This window comes from Oncorhynchus nerka, linkage group LG2, assembly GCF_034236695.1.
Source record: "Oncorhynchus nerka isolate Pitt River linkage group LG2, Oner_Uvic_2.0, whole genome shotgun sequence".
NCBI lineage: Eukaryota > Metazoa > Chordata > Actinopteri > Salmoniformes > Salmonidae > Oncorhynchus > Oncorhynchus nerka.
Genome location: NC_088397.1, coordinates 21,792,832 through 21,813,302, shown reverse-complemented (window position 1 = coordinate 21,813,302; position 20,471 = coordinate 21,792,832). Strand labels below are relative to the sequence as shown.

Below are 20,471 nucleotides of genomic sequence, written 5' to 3'. Positions count from 1 at the left end.
GACACACACACACACACACACTGGAAAAGAGACCACATCAATGGGGCCAGTGGAAGGGGCCACTACAGCCGCCCTGTTCAGGAAATACATTAAACTACAACCACACTGCAACAGGTGCTCTGCTAGGAAATACTTTAAACTACATTACCCATACATGTAATAGCCGCCCCGCTCAGGAAATACTTCAAACTACATTACCCATACATGTAATAGCCGCCCCGCTCAGGAAATACTTCAAACTACATTACCCATACATGTAATAGCCGCCCCGCTCAGGAAATACTTCAAACTACATTACCCATACATGTAATAGCCGCCCCGCTCAGGAAATACTTCAAACTACATTACCCATACATGTAACAGCAATACAACAGCAAAAGCCTACAGATGTCCCACACATAATTATCCTGCCAGCTCTAGGATGGCTGTGGCAAAAGCACACACACACAGACACACACAGACACACACACACACATTCCGTAGCATGGTGCTTTCACACACACTCTATAGTCACTGCCTTTGATGTGAGTGTGGGAACGTTCAGGGAGGGAGAGAGGGAGAGAGTGAGAGGGGAGAGAGTGAGAGGGGAGAGAGTGAGAGGGGAGAGAGGGAGAGAGGGAGAGGGGAGAGAAGGTAAGGGAAAATAGTTAAGTGGATCAAAAACCAGGGGCATAACATTTTTATATTATTGGTCCACGGGACCCTTCGTTATCTTTATCGGGAATACAGGAAGGAGCTTGGTTGGGAAGTACCGGAATACCGGCCACCGGTATTGAACCCTAGATAGAGCGAGGGGAAACGAGTGAGTGAGATAGAGATTCTGTCTTGAAGAATCTGTCTTTGGACAGTGTAGTATATTGACTGGTGCAGTCAGAGCAGTGTGTGTACCACAGTACTCCAGTCAAACAGAGGTTACTTTATATAAAACTCCAGTCTCTGTAATAGATGTACACACACACACACACACACACACACACACACACACACACACACACACACACACTGCTCTGAGGTCTCAGTAATCACACTCGGTAAAGAACAGCTCAACTGGTCTTCAAACACACTGCTTCACCCCAACTCTCACTAAACCCAGTGACCTGAGCGTGTGTGTGTGTGTGTGTGTGTGTGTGTGTGTGTGTGTGTGTGGTCATAGAGGGTGTTCTGTTCCAGTGACCTCTCCTGTCTGCTTCCTCAACCTGAGTGTGCAAAGTAACACCCCCTATACACACAGACACACTGTCTAACCCGAAAGCCTGTCGCATGCTATCTAGTCCAAACACCTCCTGCATATATTATGAGGAGATTTAGAGAAGTTGTTATTCCTTCTTGTGTTCGGCAGTAGTTTGTTTTCCCACGCTGTTCTCGAAGTGGAAGTTCAGTAGCTGAAGTCTACACCCCTTCGTCAGTGATAGGTCAACGGTAGAGATGGGAACTATGGACCGGATTTTTCTATGAAGTGTTTGTTGTCAATCAACGCGAGACGACTAGTTTTCATGCACATTTTGTTCACTTGTGAAATAATGCACCAAATGTCCTAGCTAGGTGTAAAATTGCTTGTCTTGGGCCTCCCGAGTGGTGCAGTGGTCTAAGGGACTGCATCGCAGTGCTAGCTGTGCCACTAGAGATTCTGGCTCGAGTCCAGGTTCTGTCGAAGCAGGCCGAGACCGGGAGACCCATGGGGCGGGGCAAAATTGGCCCAGTGTCGTCTGGGTTAGGGGAGGGTTTTGCCGGCAGGGATATCCTTGTCCCATCGCGCACTAGTGACTCCTGTGGCGGGCCGGGTGCAGTGCATGCTGACACCGTCGCCAGGTTTTTCCTCCGACACATTGGTGCGGCTGGCTTCCGGGTTAAGTGGGCATTGTGTCAAGAAGCAGTGCGGCTTGGCTGGGTTGTGTTTCGGGGGATGCACGGCTCTCGACCTTGCAGCAATGGGACAAGACTAACTACCAATTGGGGAGAAAAAGGGGTAAAAAAAATACTAATAATTGCATGACTGAGACCTCTAAAAACACAAAAATGTATTACAGATTTCTTGATTTATCTTAGATTAATTCGGCCTATTTTGAGGAAGTGTTACTGGCTACATTGTTGCAACAGTGTCTCGAGAGGGACAAACAACAATATTGCCACATTTTTTCAAGATTTTCAAGCAAAGGTATTTTATGACCAAATCGCCACATGGGTGGAATGTGCTTCTACACCTGCATTGTTTGCTGTTTGGGGTTTTAGGCTGGGTTTCTGTACAGCACTTTGAGATATCAGCTGATGTACGAAGGGCTATATAAATAAATTTGATTTGATTTGATTTGATTTATTAATATTTTTCATAATTAATCCAAATTATATTTAAAAAATAATATATAAATGTGTCGTTATGTAAAAATGTGGACAACCCTTCAAATGAGTGGATTTGTCAATTTCACCTGTTGCTGACAGGTGTATAAAATTGAGCACACAGTCATGCAATCTCCATAGACAAACATTAGCAGTAGAATGGCCTTACTGAAGAGCCCAGTGACTTTCAACGTGGCATCATCATAGGATTCCACCTTTCCAACAAGTCAGTTAGTCAAATTTCTGCCCTGCTAGAGCTGCCCTGGTCAACTGTAAGTGCTGTTATTGTGAAGTGGAAACGTCTAGGAGCAACAACGGCTCAGCCGCGAAGTAGTAGGCCACACAAGCTCACAGAACCGGACCGCAGAGTGCTGAAGTGCGTAGCGTGTAAAAATCATCTGTCCTTGGTTGCTTGGCTGGAGTGGTGTAAAGCTCGCCGCCATTGGACTCTGGAGCAGTGGAAACGCCTTCTCTGGAGTGATGAATCACACTTCACCATCTGGCAGTCCAACGGACAAATCTGGGTTTGGCGGATGCCAGGAAAACGCTACTCGCACGATGTAGTGCCAACTGTAAAGTGCCAACTGTAAAGCATAGTGCCAACTGTAAAGTTCGGTAGAGGATGAATTATGGTCTGGGGCTGTTTTCATGGTACGGGCTAAGCACCTTAGTTCCAGTGAAGTGGCAATTGAACGCTACAACATACATTCTTGATGATTCTGTGCTTCCGACTTTGTGGCAACAGTTTGAGGAAGGCCCTTTCCTGTTTCAGCATAACAATGCCCCTGTGCACAAAGCGAGGTCCATACAGAAATGGTTTGTCGAAATCAGTCATTGTGGAAGAACTTGACAGGCCTGCACAGAGCCCTGACCTCACCTTAGGGATGAATTGGAACTGCAAGCCAGGCCTAATCGCCCAACATCACTGCCCGACCCCACTAATGCTCTTGTGGCTGAATGGAAGTCCCTGCAGCAATGTTCCAAAATCTAGTGGAAAGACTTCCCAGGGGAGTGGAGGCTGTTATAGCAGCAATGTTCCAACATCTAGTGGAAAGACTTCCCAGATGAGTGGAGGCTGTTATAGCAGCAATGTTCCAACATCTAGGGGAAACACTTCCCAGATGAGTGTTATAGCAGCAAAGGGGGGACAGACTCCATATTAATGCCCATGATTTTGGAATGTTCGACGAGCAGGTGTCCACATATTTTTGGTCATGTGGTATATTTCAGTCATCTGTCATGTATATAAAGGGTAATATTGGGATGCAAACTCAAAATGTAATACATTTCAACTCTATATCTGACATGGTGCAGGTGTCTCCTTCTTTTTAAGCCCACAACCATGTGTGTGAAGGTGTATACTCTTGTTTCAAAGTAGATTTGTTTAAGACTTAACAAGAATCACTCTGTGACCCTGACTGCCCACTGCAGTATAAGGTTATTAATGGAGTATGCTACCACAGACGTTGGCTTTCGCCTAGCCAAGTTCTGCTAGGAGCAAACAGAACCTGGTCTGCAGGTGCCTTAACCCATACGCTGTCTGGTCCAACCTGTACCTGACACTGGGCTGGAAACATATCCTACCCACTCAGAGACTCTGGCAGTACAAACACATCTTCTCCCTGCCTGCCTGTCTGTCTGGGTGTCTGTCTCTTTGGCATCTGACAAAAGCTCTGAGACCTAATTGAATTGCACACTGGGTGGAGGATGGGGGTTGGGTAATTAGCTAGAATAACATAGTAGGGGAGGGGGGCTGTCTGAGCCAAGACTGTACTGTCTGAAAGAGACCCTTCATCGGAGGGGGTGGGGGTGACAGAGAGAGAGAGAGACAGAGAGATAAAGGCCCTATTCAGGGTGGGGGATTTACATATCACTCTGTTGTGATGTCATCAGAGTGAATCACACCCTTGGAGTTACAGGAATCCCCCTGGTCTATAATAGCTTGTTATATACCAGTATGTTTAAAGTACAACACAAGCCATCGAATGTCACACACACACATCTAGCTAAGCACAGTGTTGTGATGTCAACAAAGAACAGGGATGAGGTCATCAAAATGAGACAGGTGTAACTGAGGCTCAGGGTTGTGATGTCATAAGCGTGTGACCTACCCTGGATGCATTGCAGCGAGCCGTCCTCCGCTCTGATGGTGAAGGTCTCCCCTGGATTCACCTGTACCAGGATCACCTGTCGAGACCAGAGAGACAGATCAGACAAAACGATAACAGACTGGTTCAGACACAGCACAATGATAACAGACTGGTTCAGACACAGCACAATGATAACAGACTGGTTCAGACACAGCACAATGATAACAGACTGGTTCAGACACAGCACAATGATAACAGACTGGTTCAGACACAGCACAATGATAACAGACTGGTTCAGACACAGCACAATGATAACAGACTGGTTCAGACACAGCACAATGATAACAGACTGGTTCAGACACAACACAATGATAACAGACTGGTTCAGACACAGCACAATGATAACAGACTGGTTCAGACACAGCACAATGATAACAGACTGGTTCAGACACAGCACAATGATAACAGACTGGTTCAGACACAGCACAATGATAACAGACTGGTTCAGACACAACACAATGATAACAGACTGGTTCAGACACAGCACAATGATAACAGACCGGTTCAGACACAGCACAATGATAACAGACCGGTTCAGACACAGCACAATGATAACTGACCGGTTCAGACACAACACATCGATCACAGACCGGTTCAGACACCACACATCGATCACAGACCGGTTCAGACACCACACAACGATCACAGACCGGTTCAGACACAACACAATGATAACAGACTGGTTCAGAGACCACAGACCGGTTCAGAGACCACACATCGATCACAGACCGGTTCAGACACAACAATCACAGACCAGTTCAGACACCACAATCACAGACCGGTTCAGACACCACACATCGATCACAGACCGGTTCAGACACCACACATCGATCACAGACCGGTTCAGACACCACACATCGATCACAGACCGGTTCAGACACCACACATCGATCACAGACCGGTTCAGACACAACGATCACAGACCGGTTCAGACACAACGATCACAGACCGGTTCAGACACAACGATCACAGACCGGTTCAGACACAACGATCACAGACCGGTTCAGACACAACGATCACAGACCGGTTCAGACACAACGATCACAGACCGACAACGATCACAGACCGGTTCAGACACAACGATCACAGACCGGTTCAGACACAACGATCACAGACCGGTTCAGACACAACGATCACAGACCGGTTCAGACACAACGATCACAGACCGGTTCAGACACAACGATCACAGACCGGTTCAGACACAACGATCACAGACCGGTTCAGACACAACGATCACAGACCGGTTCAGACACAACACAACGATCACAGACCGGTTCAGACACAACACATCGATCACAGACCGGTTCAGACACAACACATCGATCACAGACCGGTTCAGACACAACACATCGATCACAGACCGGTTCAGACACAACACAATGATCACAGACCGGTTCAGACACCACACATCGATCACAGACCGGTTCAGACACAACACATCGATCACAGACCGGTTCAGACACCACACAACGATCACAGACATACATGAGAAGGAAACAAAGACGTTACTCACACTCAGTCAGGACAAACACACACACACACACACACACACACACACACACACACACACACCCCCCAGGCCTCAAACACTCAAGACAACTGCATATATTTGCAGGCTGTTTGAGTGTGAAGCATCTTACCGTCATGATGTCCATGTGGAGGTTGCTGAGACTGTGGCTGTAGACATGGAACACATGTCCTGCCATGGCACATTCATACACACCACACACACACACACACACACACACAAACCCCGCAAACCCACCACGCACACACACAAACCCAGCAAACCCACCACGCACACACACAAACCCCGCAAACGTACCACACACACACACACACACAAACCCACCACACACACACAAATCCCGCAAACCCACACACAAACCCTGCAAACCCACCACACACGCACGCAAACCCCGCAAACCCAACACACACACACCCCGCAAACCCACCACACACAAACCCCGCAAACCCACAAACCCCGCAAGCCCACCACACACACAAACCACGCAAACACACACTACACGTGCTACAGGTGTGTCTTCTTCCCAGCCCGTTCATATCCCCTCCTGTTCAATCCGCGTCTTCCCATAGCGACGTTAAGCTGCTCTCTCCCTTTCCCCTCACATGCAAACGGACACACACACTTCCTGCATTGTCTGCTGCTGCTGTTGCTATGGGAACCACGGCACGTACTAGCGGGCGGCCCAGGTTTACAGAGGAGAGCCCCATCACATAGAGACACGCCCACAAGGTGTATAGTGATACAGCACTACATCCACGAACAAACTGTCTGTCTGTTCATGTGTTATGTCTTCAATTGTTATCCGAGGGCTTTTACCTCTACAGGTAGACAAGACACACACACACACACACACACACACACACACACACACACAGCCCGTCTCGGTGTCTGGGTTTTCTGCAGATAGTCATCTGACCAGCCTGCCTGACAGTCCTCTTTGATCCCTAGTAGGAACCTTCTTTATTGGGTGTTACAATGAAAACGCTCCTTAAGGATTTCCCTCAGGGAAGGGCTTGAGGGGGACACCTCCTTCACACTAGCCGAACTTGTACAATGTGCGTGTGTGTGTGTGTGTGTGTGTTACCAACCTGTTGCGCTGCGTCTCCATTAACCATGTGTTGCATCAGCGGCAGCTCCCCGTTCAGCAGCGGAGGCGGAGCTAAGTCCATCAGCTGGTCGGTCATCATCATGGTGACGTACATTCATGGATACACACACTGGCCTGGCCTACCTTGAGAGAGAGAGAGAGTTCAATTCTACATTACTACATAAATGACAGAGTACACACACTGGCCTGGCCTACCTTTAGAGAGAGAGAGAGAGAGTTCAATTCTACATTACTACATAAATGACAGAGTACACACACTGGCCTGGCCTACCTTTAGAGAGAGAGAGAGAGTTCAATTCTACATTACTACATAAATGACAGAGTACACACACTGGCCTGGCCTACCTTTAGAGAGAGAGAGAGAGTTCAATTCTACATTACTACATAAATGACAGAGTACACACACTGGCCTGGCCTACCTTTAGAGAGAGAGAGAGAGAGTTCAATTCTACATTACTACATAAATGACAGAGTACACACACTGGCCTGGCCTACCTTGAGAGAGAGAGAGAGTTCAATTCTACATTACTACATAAATGACAGAGTACACACACTGGCCTGGCCTACCTTTAGAGAGAGAGAGAGAGTTCAATTCTACATTACTACATAAATGACAGAGTACACACACTGGCCTGGCCTACCTTTAGAGAGAGAGAGAGAGTTCAATTCTACATTACTACATAAATGACAGAGTACACACACTGGCCTGGCCTACCTTTAGAGAGAGAGAGAGAGTTCAATTCTACATTACTACATAAATGACAGAGTACACACACTGGCCTGGCCTACCTTTAGAGAGAGAGAGAGAGTTCAATTCTACATTACTACATAAATGACAGAGTACACACACTGGCCTGGCCTACCTTTAGAGAGAGTGAGAGAGTTCAATTCTACATTACTACATAAATGACATAGAGTAGACATACAGGCTGGTCTGGCCTACCTTTAGAGAGAGAGAGAGAGAGAGAGTTCAATTCTACATTACTACATAAATGACATAGAGTAGACATACAGGCTGGCCTGGCCTACCTTTAGAGAGAGAGAGAGTTCAATTCTACATTACTACATAAATGACATAGAGTAGACATACAGGCTGGCCTGGCCTACCTTTAGAGAGAGAGAGAGAGTTCAATTCTACATTACTACATAAATGACATAGAGTAGACATACACACTGGCCTGGCCTACCTTTAGAGAGAGATAGAGAGTTCAATTCTACATTACTACATAAATGACAGAGTACACATACAGGCTGGCCTGGCCTACCTTTAGAGAGAGAGAGAGAGTTCAATTCTACATTACTACATAAATGACAGAGTACACACACTGGCCTGGCCTACCTTTAGAGAGAGAGAGTTCAATTCTACATTACTACATAAATGACAGAGTACACATACAGGCCTGGCCTACCTTTAGAGAGAGAGAGAGAGTTCAATTCTACATTACTACATAAATGACAGAGTACACACACTGGCCTGGCCTACCTTTAGAGAGAGTGAGAGAGTTCAATTCTACATTACTACATAAATGACATAGAGTAGACATACAGGCTGGTCTGGCCTACCTTTAGAGAGAGAGAGAGAGAGTTCAATTCTACATTACTACATAAATGACAGAGTACACACACTGGCCTGGCCTACCTTTAGAGAGAGTGAGAGAGTTCAATTCTACATTACTACATAAATGACATAGAGTAGACATACAGGCTGGCCTGGCCTACCTTTAGAGAGAGAGAGAGTTCAATTCTACATTACTACATAAATGACATAGAGTAGACATACAGGCTGGCCTGGCCTACCTTTAGAGAGAGAGAGAGAGTTCAATTCTACATTACTACATAAATGACATAGAGTAGACATACAGACTGGCCTGGCCTACCTTTAGAGAGAGATAGAGAGTTCAATTCTACATTACTACATAAATGACAGAGTACACATACAGGCTGGCCTGGCCTACCTTTAGAGAGAGAGAGAGAGTTCAATTCTACATTACTACATAAATGACAGAGTACACACACTGGCCTGGCCTACCTTTAGAGAGAGAGAGTTCAATTCTACATTACTACATAAATGACAGAGTACACATACAGGCTGGTCTGGCCTACAATGTTCAATGAAGTAAACTGTACATCACAGAGTTTAAAACTGTCCCATGAGATCACACACACACAGGACCACTTTAACTCCAGATACTGAGGTCAGCACTACACTACACCCCCCCCCCCCTACACACACACAGGACCACTAACTCCAGATACTGAGGTCAGCACTACACTACACCCCCTACACACACACAGGACCACTTTAACTCCAGATACTGACGTCAGCACAGCACTACACTACACCCCCCCACACACACACACAGAACCACTTTAACTCCAGATACTGAGGTCAGCACTACACTACCCCCCTACACACACACAGAACCACTTTAACTCCAGATACTGACGTCAGCACTACACCCCCCCACACACACACACAGAACCACTAACTCCAGATACTGATGCCAGCACTACACTACAACCCCCCCCCTACACACACACACCTCTCTCTGGAGGCAGGTGAGGTAGGTGTTGTAATTGGGGGCTGCTGAGTGATATCACTACTAAAGAGCTGCTGACTAATGGAGCAATGCTGCTGTTCACACAGACACACACACACAGACAAAGAGACACACACAGTGACACAGACACAGAGACAAACAGACACACTAGGGCTGGCCTAAAAATCCTCTCTCAATGTTTTCAAATTCATGGGCCATTCACGATTAATATAGCTAGATTTTGTTTAATGTTTTCTCTAAATCAGCTTTGTTTTTCAACCACTGTAGTTTTGGCAAGTCGGTTAGGACATCTACTTTGTGCAAGACACAAGTCATTTTTCCAATAATTGTTTACAGACAGATTATTTCACTTAGAATTCACTGTATCACAATTCCAGTGTTCAGAAGTTTACATACACTAAGTTGACTATGCCTTTAAAAAGTGTGGAAAATTCCAGAAAATTATGTCATGGCTTTAGAAACTTCTGATAGGCTAATTGACATCATTTTAGTCAATTGGAGGTGTACCTGTGGATGTATTTCAAGGCCTACCTTCAAACTCAGTGCCTCTTTGCTTGACACCATGGGAACATCAAAAGAAATCAGCCAAGACCTCAGAAAAATAATTGTAGTCTGGTTCATCCTTGAGAGCAATTTCCAAATGCCTGAAGGTACCACGTTCATCTGTACAAACAATAGTACGCAAGTATAAACACCATGGGACCACGCAGCCGTCATACCGCTCAGGAAGGAGACACGTTCTGTCTCTTAGAGATGAACGTACTTTGGTGCGAAAAGTGCAAATCAATCCCAGAACAACAGCAAAGGACCTTGTGAAGATGCTGGAAGAAACAGGTACAAAAGTATCTATATCCACAATAAAATGAGTCCTATATCGACATAACCTGAAAGGCCGCTCAGCAAGGAAGAAGCCACTGCTCCAAAACCACCATCAAAGAGGCAGACTACAGTTTGCACCTGCACATGGGTACAAAGATCATACTTTTTGGAGAAATGTCTTCTGGTCTGATCCTAACTGACCTAAGACACGGATTTCTGCTAGGATTAAATGTCAGGAATTGTGAAAAATAAATGTATTTGGCTAAGGTGTATGTAAACTTCCGACTTCAACTGTATATGCCCTCTGTTCACCATTGTATTGTGGGTTATTGTTCCCATGTCTGTTAGTCTTGTGAGTAGAGGTCGATTATGATTTTTCAATGCCGATACCAATTATTGGAGGACCAAAAAAAGCTGATACCGACTATATATATATATATATATATATATATATATATATATATATATATATATATTTGTAACACTGACAATTACAACAATACTGAATGAACAATGGACACTTACTTTAACTTAATATAATACACAAATAAAATCTATTTAGTCTCAAATAAATAATGAAGCATGGTCAATTTGGTTTAAATAATGCAAAAACATATTGTTGGAGAAGAAAGTAAAAGTGCAATATGTGCCATGTAAAAAAGCTAACGTTTAAATTCCTTGCTCAGAACATATGAAAGCTGGTCGTTCAATATTCCCAGTTAGGTTTAGGTTGTAGTTATTATAGGAACCATAATGCGTCGACTATCTCTCTATACCATTTGTATTTCATATACCTTTGACTATTGGATGTTCTTATATTGCCAGCCTAATCTCAGGAGTTGATCGGCTTGAAGTCATAAACAGCGCAGTGAATCAAGCATTGCTAAGAGCTGCTGGCAAAAGCAGTAAAGTCTGAATGAATGCTTACAAGCCTGCTGCTGTCTACCACTGCTCAGTCAGACTGCTCTATCAAATGTCAAATCCTAGACTTAATTATAATATAATAAACACAGAAATACGAGACTTTCGTCATTAAAATTGTGAAATCTGGAAACGATCATTTCGAAAACAAAACGTTCCAGTGAAATACGGAACCGTTACGTATTTTATCTAACGGGTGGCATCCATAAGTCTAAATATTGCTGTTACGTTGCACAACTTTCAATGTTATGTCATAATTATGTACAATTCTGGCAAATTAGTTCGCAACGAGCCAGGCGGCCCAAACTGTTGCATATACCCTGACTCTGCATGCAATGAACGCAAGAGAAGTGACACAATTTTCCTAGTTAATATTGCCCGCTAACATGAATTTGTTTTAACTAAATATGCAGGTTTAAAAAAATATACTTCTGTGTATTGATTTTCAGAAAGGCATTGATGTACATTGCCATTGAAAGGCATTGATGTACATTGCCATTGAAAGGCATTGATGTTTATGGCATTGATGTACATTGCCACTGAAAGGCATTGATGTACATTCGTGCAACGATTGTGCTTTTTTCGCAAATGCACTTTTGTTAAATCATACCCCATTTGGCGAAGTAGGCTGTGATTCGATGATAAGTTAACAGGCACCACATTGATTATATGCAACGCAGGACAAGCTAGTTAACCTAGTAATGTCATCAATCATGTGTAGTTAACTAGTGATTATAATTGATTTATTGTTTTTATAAGATCAATTTAATGCCAGCTAGCAACTTACCTTGACTCCTTGCTGCACTCGCGTAACAGGTGGTCAGCCTACCACACAGTATCCTCGTGGAATGCAATGTAATCGACCATAATCGGCGTCCAAAAGTGCCGATTACCGATTGTCATGAACTTGAAATCGTCCCTAATCTGCCATGACGATTAATCGGTCGACTTCTACTTGTGAGTACCTGTGCTTAGTAGTTTCGGCTTTCGTGCTACGCGTATCGTTAGTACGGGTCTCGTCCCGCGTATCGTTAGTACGGGTCTCGTCCCGCGTATCGTTAGTACGGGTCTCGTCCCGCGTATCGTTAGTACGGGTCTCGTCCCGCGTATCGTTAGTACGGGTCTCGTCCCGCGTATCGTTAGTACGGGTCTCGCCCCGCGTATCGTTAGTACGGGTCTCGCCCCGCGTATCGTTAGTACGGGTCTCGTCCCGCGTATCGTTAGTACGGGTCTCGGCCCCGCGTATCGTTAGTACGGGTCTCGTCCCGCGTATCGTTAGTACGGGTCTCCCCGCGCGATCGTTAGTACGGGTCTCGTCCCGCGTATCGTTAGTACGGGTCTCGTCCCGCGTATCGTTAGTACGGGTCTCGTCCCGCGTATCGTTAGTACGGGTCTCGTCCCGCGTATCGTTAGTACGGGTCTCGTCCCGCGTATCGTTAGTACGGGTCTCGTCCCGCGTATCGTTAGTACGGGTCTCGTCCCGTGTAATCTTTAGAGGTTTATCCTCGCTCTTCTGTTTGGGTTACATCCCTGTGTATTTTATATACATGTTTGTTTGGGCTTCGTCCCCATGCCTTTTCATGACACGTTGTATTTTGGGTGGAGTAATAAAAAAAACTATGACATATTCCTGCGCCTGTCTCCGATCCTTATACAACGTGACATAGGCTAAGCTTTCCACAACCGTAAGGCCCACTTATAATGTCATTATTTTATCAAAATAGTTGAATCTGCTTTCTTTTTTTATGCAATAATCACTGGCTTTCAAATATGTCTATGGAAATACCCCCCTTCTATTACACATTTTACTACAACCATGCATGATGCATTCACTAATAACGACTAACTTCTTGTAACAGGCATTATAGAAAAGGAACACAGGTCTCACCAACAATCTCTCAAGCACAAGCCCACGTGCTAGTTAGTAGCCAGCTAATCTTTATATTTCAAGTTTAGCCAACTTGGATCTATCTGTTGGCTAACAAGGTAGAACAGTTGAATTGTTATGAACACACCCTTCTGTCCATCTCCAACTCTTTGACCAGCATGCTAGCCTGTCCACTTTGTTCAGATGTTGAAATCAAGTTGCCTACCTTATTTCCAAGAATAAGAACGAGTTGCCAATTCCTTATAAATCGAATAGTCCCCGTGATATGCAACTGTTCAGGGAAGTCAGGAACCAATACACGCAGTCAGTCAGGAAAGCTAAGGCCAGCTTCTTCAGGCAGAAGTTTGCATCCTGTAGCTCCAACTCCAAAAAGTTCTGGGACACTGTGAAGTCCATGGAGAACAAGAGCAACTCCTCCCAGCTGCCCACTGCACTGAGGCTAGGTAACACGGTCTCCACCGATAAATCCATGATTATCGAAAACTTCAATAAGCATTTCTCAACGGCTGGCCATGCCTTCCGCCTGGCTACTCCAACCTCGGCCAACAGCTCCGCCCCCCCGCAGCTCCTCGCCCAAGCCTCTCCAGGTTCTCCTTTACCCAAATCCAGATAGCAGATGTTCTGAAAGAGCTGCAAAACCTGGACCCGTACAAATCAGCTGGGCTTGACAATCTGGACCCTCTATTTCTGAAACTATCCGCCGCCATTGTCGCAACCCCTATTACCAGCCTGTTCAACCTCTCTTTCATATCGTCTGAGATCCCCAAGGATTGGAAAGCTGCCGCAGTCATCCCCCTCTTCAAAGGCGGAGACACCCTGGACCCAAACTGCTATAGACCTATATCCATCCTGCCCTGCCTATCTAAGGTCTTCGAAAGCCAAGTCAACAAACAGGTCACTGACCATCTCGAATCCCACCGTACCTTCTCCGCTGTGCAATCTGGTTTCCGAGCCGGTCACGGGTGCACCTCAGCCACGCTCATGGTACTAAACGATATCATAACCGCCATCGATAAAAGACAGTACTGTGCAGCCGTCTTCATCGACCTTGCCAAGGCTTTCGACTCTGTCAATCACCATATTCTTATCGGCAGACTCAGTAGCCTCGGTTTTTCGGATGACTGCCTTGCCTGGTTCACCAATTACTTTGCAGACAGAGTTCAGTGTGTCAAATCAGAGGGCATGCTGTCCGGTCCTCTGGCAGTCTATGGGGGTGCCACAGGGTTCAATTCTCGGGCCGACTCTTTTCTCTGTATATATCAATGATGTTGCTCTTGCTGTGGGCGATTCCCTGATCCACCTCTACGCAGACGACACCATTCTATATACTTTCGGCCCGTCATTGGACACTGTGCTATCTAACCTCCAAACGAGCTTCAATGCCATACAGCACTCCTTCCGTGGCCTCCAACTGCTCTTAAAAGCTAGTAAAACCAAATGCATGCTTTTCAACCGATCGCTGCCTGCACCCGCATGCCCGACTAGCATCACCACCCTGGATCGTTCCCACCTTGAATATGTGGACATCTATAAGTACCTAGGTGTCTGGCTAGACTGCAAACTCTCCTTCCAGACTCATATCAAACATCTCCAATCGAAAATCAAATCAAGAGTCGGCTTTCTATTCCGCAACACAGCCTCCTTCACTCACGCCGCCAAGCTTACCCTAGTAAAACTGACTATCCTACCGATCCTCGACTTCGGCGATGTCATCTACAAAATGGCTTCCAACACTCTACTCAGCAAACTGGATGCAGTCTATCACAGTGCCATCCGTTTTGTCACTAAAGCACCTTATACCACCCACCACTGCGACTTGTATGCTCTAGTCGGCTGGCCCTCGCTACATATTCGTCGCCAGACCCACTGGCTCCAGGTCATCTACAAGTCCATGCTAGGTTAAGCTCCGCCTTATCTCAGTTCACTGGTCACGATGGCAACACCCATCCGTAGCACGCGCTCCAGCAGGTGTATCTCACTGTTCATCCCTAAAGCCAACACCTCATTTGGCCGCCTTTCGTTCCAGTACTCTGCTGCCTGTGACTGGAACGGACTGCAAAAATCGCTGAAGTTGGAGACTTATCTCCCTCACCAACTTCAAACATCAGCTATCTGAGCAGCTAACCGATCGCTGCAGCTGTACATAGTCTATTGGTAAATAGCCCACCCATTTTCACCTACCTCATTCCCATACTGTTTTTATTTATTTACTTTTCTGCTCTTTTGCACACCAATACATGACCATCTGATCATTTATCACTCCAGTGTTAATCTGCAAAATTGTAATTATTCGCCTACCACCTCATGCCTTTTGCACACATTGTATATAGACTGCCCCTTTTTTTTCTACTGTGTTATTGACTTGTTAATTGTTTACTCCATGTGTAACTCTGTGTTGTCTGTTCACACTGCTATGCTTTATCTTGGCCAGGTCGCAGTTGCAAATGAGAACTTGTTCTCAACTAGCCTACCTGGTTAAATAAAGGTGAAATAAAAAATAAAAAAAATACTGTATAATTGTGTTTAACCTGTTGAGTGTAGGGGGCAGTATTTTGATGTTTGGATGAAAAACGTACCCAAATGAAACTGCCTATTTCTCAGGCCCAGAATCTAGAATATGCATATAATTGTCAGATTAGGATAGAAAACACTCTAAAGTTTCCAAAACTGTCAAAATATTGACTGAGTAGAACAGAACTGATATTGCAGGTGAAAACCTGAAAGGAAGGAAAATCCAACCCGGAAGTGCTGTTTTTCCTGACTCTCTGTTCCATAGCCTGCCTTTGCTCCATTTAAAGGGATATCAACCAGATTCCTTTTCCTATGGCTTCCCCATTGTGTGAACAGTCTTTAGGCATCGTTTCAGGATTTTATTTTTAAAAATGAGCGAGAAAGATCACATCACGTCAGTGGATGGCTGGGTGCCAGAAGCGTTTTGCATGCGCAACAGCTTGGAGCAGACATTTTCTCTCTCCTATTGAAGAAGCTACAGTCCCGGTTGAAATATGATTGATTATAGATTGTAAAAACAACCCGAGGATTGATTATAAAAAAACGTTTGGCATGTTTCTATGAACTTTACGGATACTACTTGGAATTTTTGTCTGCCCGGTCTTGACCGCTCGAGCCTGTGGATTTCTGAACATAACGCACCAACCAAATAGAAGTATTTTGGATATAAAAATAATCTTTATGGAACAAAAGGAACATTTATTGTGTAACTGGGAGTCTCGTGAGTGCAAACATCCGAAGATCAAAGGTAAGCTATTCATTTTATTGCTTTTCTGACTTTCATGACCAATCTACTTGGCTGCTAGCTGTTTGTAATATTTTGTCTACTGATAGAGATGTCCTTACATAAACGCTTGGTATGCTTTCAACGAAAAGCTTTATTGAAATCTGACATGCCAGGTGGATTAACAACAAGCTAAGCTGTGTTTTGCTATATTGTACTTGTGATTTCATGAAAATTTAATATTTTTAGTAATTTAATTTGAATTTGGCGCTCTGCAATTCAGCGGATGTTGACGAAAATGATCCCGGTAACGGGATGGGTGCATCAAGAAGTTAATGCGTATTGCACATTTATAAAACACAGACTAGACAGCTAGTGTTTCTCTTTAGCTAAAACACTGCTAGAGGAACCTGGTACTGAAATGCCGCGCGCGACAAACTGTGCGTACATTTTCCAGAATCAGTGTTCATTGATACTCCCGTTTAGTAGTGTCTGCTCTTCACGCAGTTTGAGGAGTTGAGACATAAAAAGGCTATTGTCCGAAAGTGAACTTCTCCTCTATTACAGTAAAATAATGTCTCGATGCGTTGCCGTGTCCATATGAGCGAGTTGATCTCTCACCTTTGTTGTTGTGAGTGGCAGGGGGAGGGGCTTGGTGTGTGCAAACAGAGAGGAAGAGGCGAAGCGAGAAGTTTCACTCTCGCCAAACTCTGTCCAAAATAAGCACAATTCGTGTCTATGGGCATATATTGGACCTAAGCTTATCGCCTGCCTTCACGAATTTAGAACAAGGACTCCCATTGTCAGGGAGACATGAGCATCTGGTCATTATATACAGATCTCTGGTGTAAATGGGAAGGCCCACACAGCACAGAAGGAGCGAAGGTGACATGCGGACATAAAAACTATTTGGAATATACGCAAAAACATACATTCAAATTAATTGGATATACGGCCCTGCCCTAACACACACACCAGAGGGAGAGCAGGAGGAACAGAGAGAAACAACGGGAGTGAGGAGGCGAGATGGAGACCTGTCTGCAAAAGGAATGTGGGTGAATTGGGCAAAACTGATGACCCTATACTGACGCAGCGTTTCACACACAAACGGAAACCCACACACACACACACACACACACACACACATGGAAACACACACACACACACACACGGAAACGCACACACACACACACACACATGGAAACCCACACGCACACGGACCCCCCCACACACACGGAAACCCACACACGGAAACCCCCACACACACGGAAACCCACACACACACACGGAAACCCACACACACACACGGAAACCCACACACACACACGGAAACCCACACACACACACACGGAAACCCACACACACACGGAAACCCACACACACGGAAACCCACACACACACACACGGAAACCACACACACACACACACAGAAACCCACACACACAGAAACCCACACACACACAGAAACCCACACAGAAACCCACACACACACAGAAACCCACACACACACAGAAACCCACACACACACAGAAACGCCCCCCCCACACACACACACAGAAACCCACACACACACACACACAGAAACCCACACACACAGAAACGCCCCCACACACGGAAACCCACACACACACACACACACACACACACAGAAACCCCCCCACACACACGGAAACCCACACACACACACACACACACAGAAACCCACACACACACGGAAACCCACACACACAGAAACCCACACACACACACACAGAAACCCACACACACAGAAACACACACACACACACACAGAAACGCCCCCACACACCCCCACACACACAGAAACACACACACACGGAAACCCACACACACAGAAACACGGAAACCCCACAACCCACACACACACACGGAAACCCACACACACACACACGGAAACCCACACACACACACGGAAACCCACACACACACACACACACGGAAACCCACACACACGGAAACCCACACACACACGGAAACCCACACACGGAAACCCACACACACACACGGAAACCCACACACACACGGAAACACACACGGAAACACACACACGGAAACCCACACACACACACACGGAAACCCACACACATCATTCATTCCCTAGTGTACTGTATAAGGGACGGTATTGATTTCCAGAGAGGATAAAAGTCTGATTGGAAAATTCCACAGGAATACAATTATCCACTTGTCTGGAGTGTGTGTGTATGTAATGTGTGTGTGTTCTGTTAGACAGAGAGTCCTGTGTAAGAGTGCCTCTCTAATAAAACATTAAACACGAGACACTAAGGTGTCATACACCCACACACTTCCCCACAGATAAAGAGAACATAGTCATTCAGAACCTGACCTCAGCATGCCACAGTCATCACACACACACACACACACACACACACACACACACACACACACACACCAGCTTGTCACTCCTGACCCGAGGCTTCTCACCCACCTAACAGGCTGTCTGACCCACATCAAGTCTCCCTCACGTGACAGAGAGGGAGAGAGAGAACTTTTGTGAGTGTAATGTTTACTGTTGATTTTTTATTGTTTAATTCACTTTTGTTTATTATCTATTTCACTTTCACTTGTTTCCTATGCCATATCTTTCCCCTTGAATTGAATTGAGAGAGAGACTGGAAAGAGAGAGAGAGACTGGAAAGAGAGACACTGGAGAGAGACAGAGAGAGAGACTGGAGAGAGACAGAGAGAGAGACTGGAAAGAGAGAGAGAGAGACTGGAAAGAGAGAGAGAGAGAGAGAGACTGGAAAGAGAGAGAGAGAGAGAGAGAGAGAGAGAGCGACTGGAAAGAGAGAGAGAGAGAGAGAGAGAGCGACTGGAAAGAGAGAGAGAGAGAGAGAGAGAGAGAGACTGGAAAGAGAGAGAGAGAGAGACTGGAAAGAGAGAGAGAGACTGGAAAGAGAGAGAGAGAGATTGGAAAGAGAGAGAGAGAGAGAGAGATTGGAAAGAGAGAGAGAGAGAGAGATTGGAAAGAGAGAGAGAGAGAGAGATTGGAAAAGAGAGAGAGAGAGAGAGATTGGAAAGAGAGAGAGAGAGAGATTGGAAAGAGAGAGAGAGAGAGAGAGAGATTGGAAAAGAGAGAGAGAGAGAGAGATTGGAAAAGAGAGAGAGAGAGAGAGATTGGAAAGAGAGAGAGAGAGAGAGAGATTGGAAAGAGAGAGAGAGAGAGAGAGATTGGAAAGAGAGAGAGAGAGAGAGAGAGATTGGAAAGAGAGAGAGAGAGAGAGAGAGATTGGAAAGAGAGAGAGAGAGAGAGAGAGATTGGAAAGAGAGAGAGAGAGAGAGAGAGATTGGAAAGAGAGAGAGAGAGAGAGAGAGACTGGAAAGAGAGAGAGAGAGAGAGAGAGAGAGAGAGAGAGAGACTGGAAAGAGAGAGAGAGAGAGACTGGAAAGAGAGAGAGAGAGAGACTGGAAAGAGAGAGAGAGAGAGACTGGAAAGAGAGAGAGAGAGAGACTGGAAAGAGAGAGAGAGAGAGACTGGAAAGAGAGAGAGAGAGAGACTGAAAGAGAGAGAGAGAGAGACTGGAAAGAGAGAGAGAGAGAGAGACTGGAAAGAGAGAGAGAGAGAGAGAAAGACTGGAAGAGATAGACTGGAAAGAGAGAGAGAGATAGACTGGAAAGAGAGAGAGAGAGAGATAGACTGGAGAGAGAGAGAGAGAGATAGACTGGAGAGAGAGAGAGAGACTGGAAAGAGAGAGACTGGAAAGAGAGAGAGAGAGAGAGAGAGACTGGAAAGAGAGAGAGAGAGAGAGAGACTGGAAAGAGAGAGACTGGAAAGAGAGAGAGAGAGAGACTGGAAAGAGAGAGAGAGAGAGAGACTGGAAAGAGAGAGAGAGAGAGACTGGAAAGAGAGAGAGAGAGACTGGAAAGAGAGAGAGAGAGACTGGAAAGAGA

General features: G+C 45.5%; 1 protein-coding gene across 1 annotated transcript in view; it reads right to left on the bottom strand.

Moving 5' to 3' along the window:
* LOC115121805 (fibronectin type III domain-containing protein 3B-like) overlaps positions 1-20,471 on the bottom strand; it is a 149,549-nt gene that overhangs the window by 108,995 nt on the left and 20,083 nt on the right. The window contains 2 exon segments of the mRNA XM_065024546.1: positions 4,446-4,521; positions 7,101-7,243. Coding sequence (XP_064880618.1) covers positions 4,446-4,521; positions 7,101-7,214 — 190 coding nt within the window. The 5' untranslated portion in view covers positions 7,215-7,243.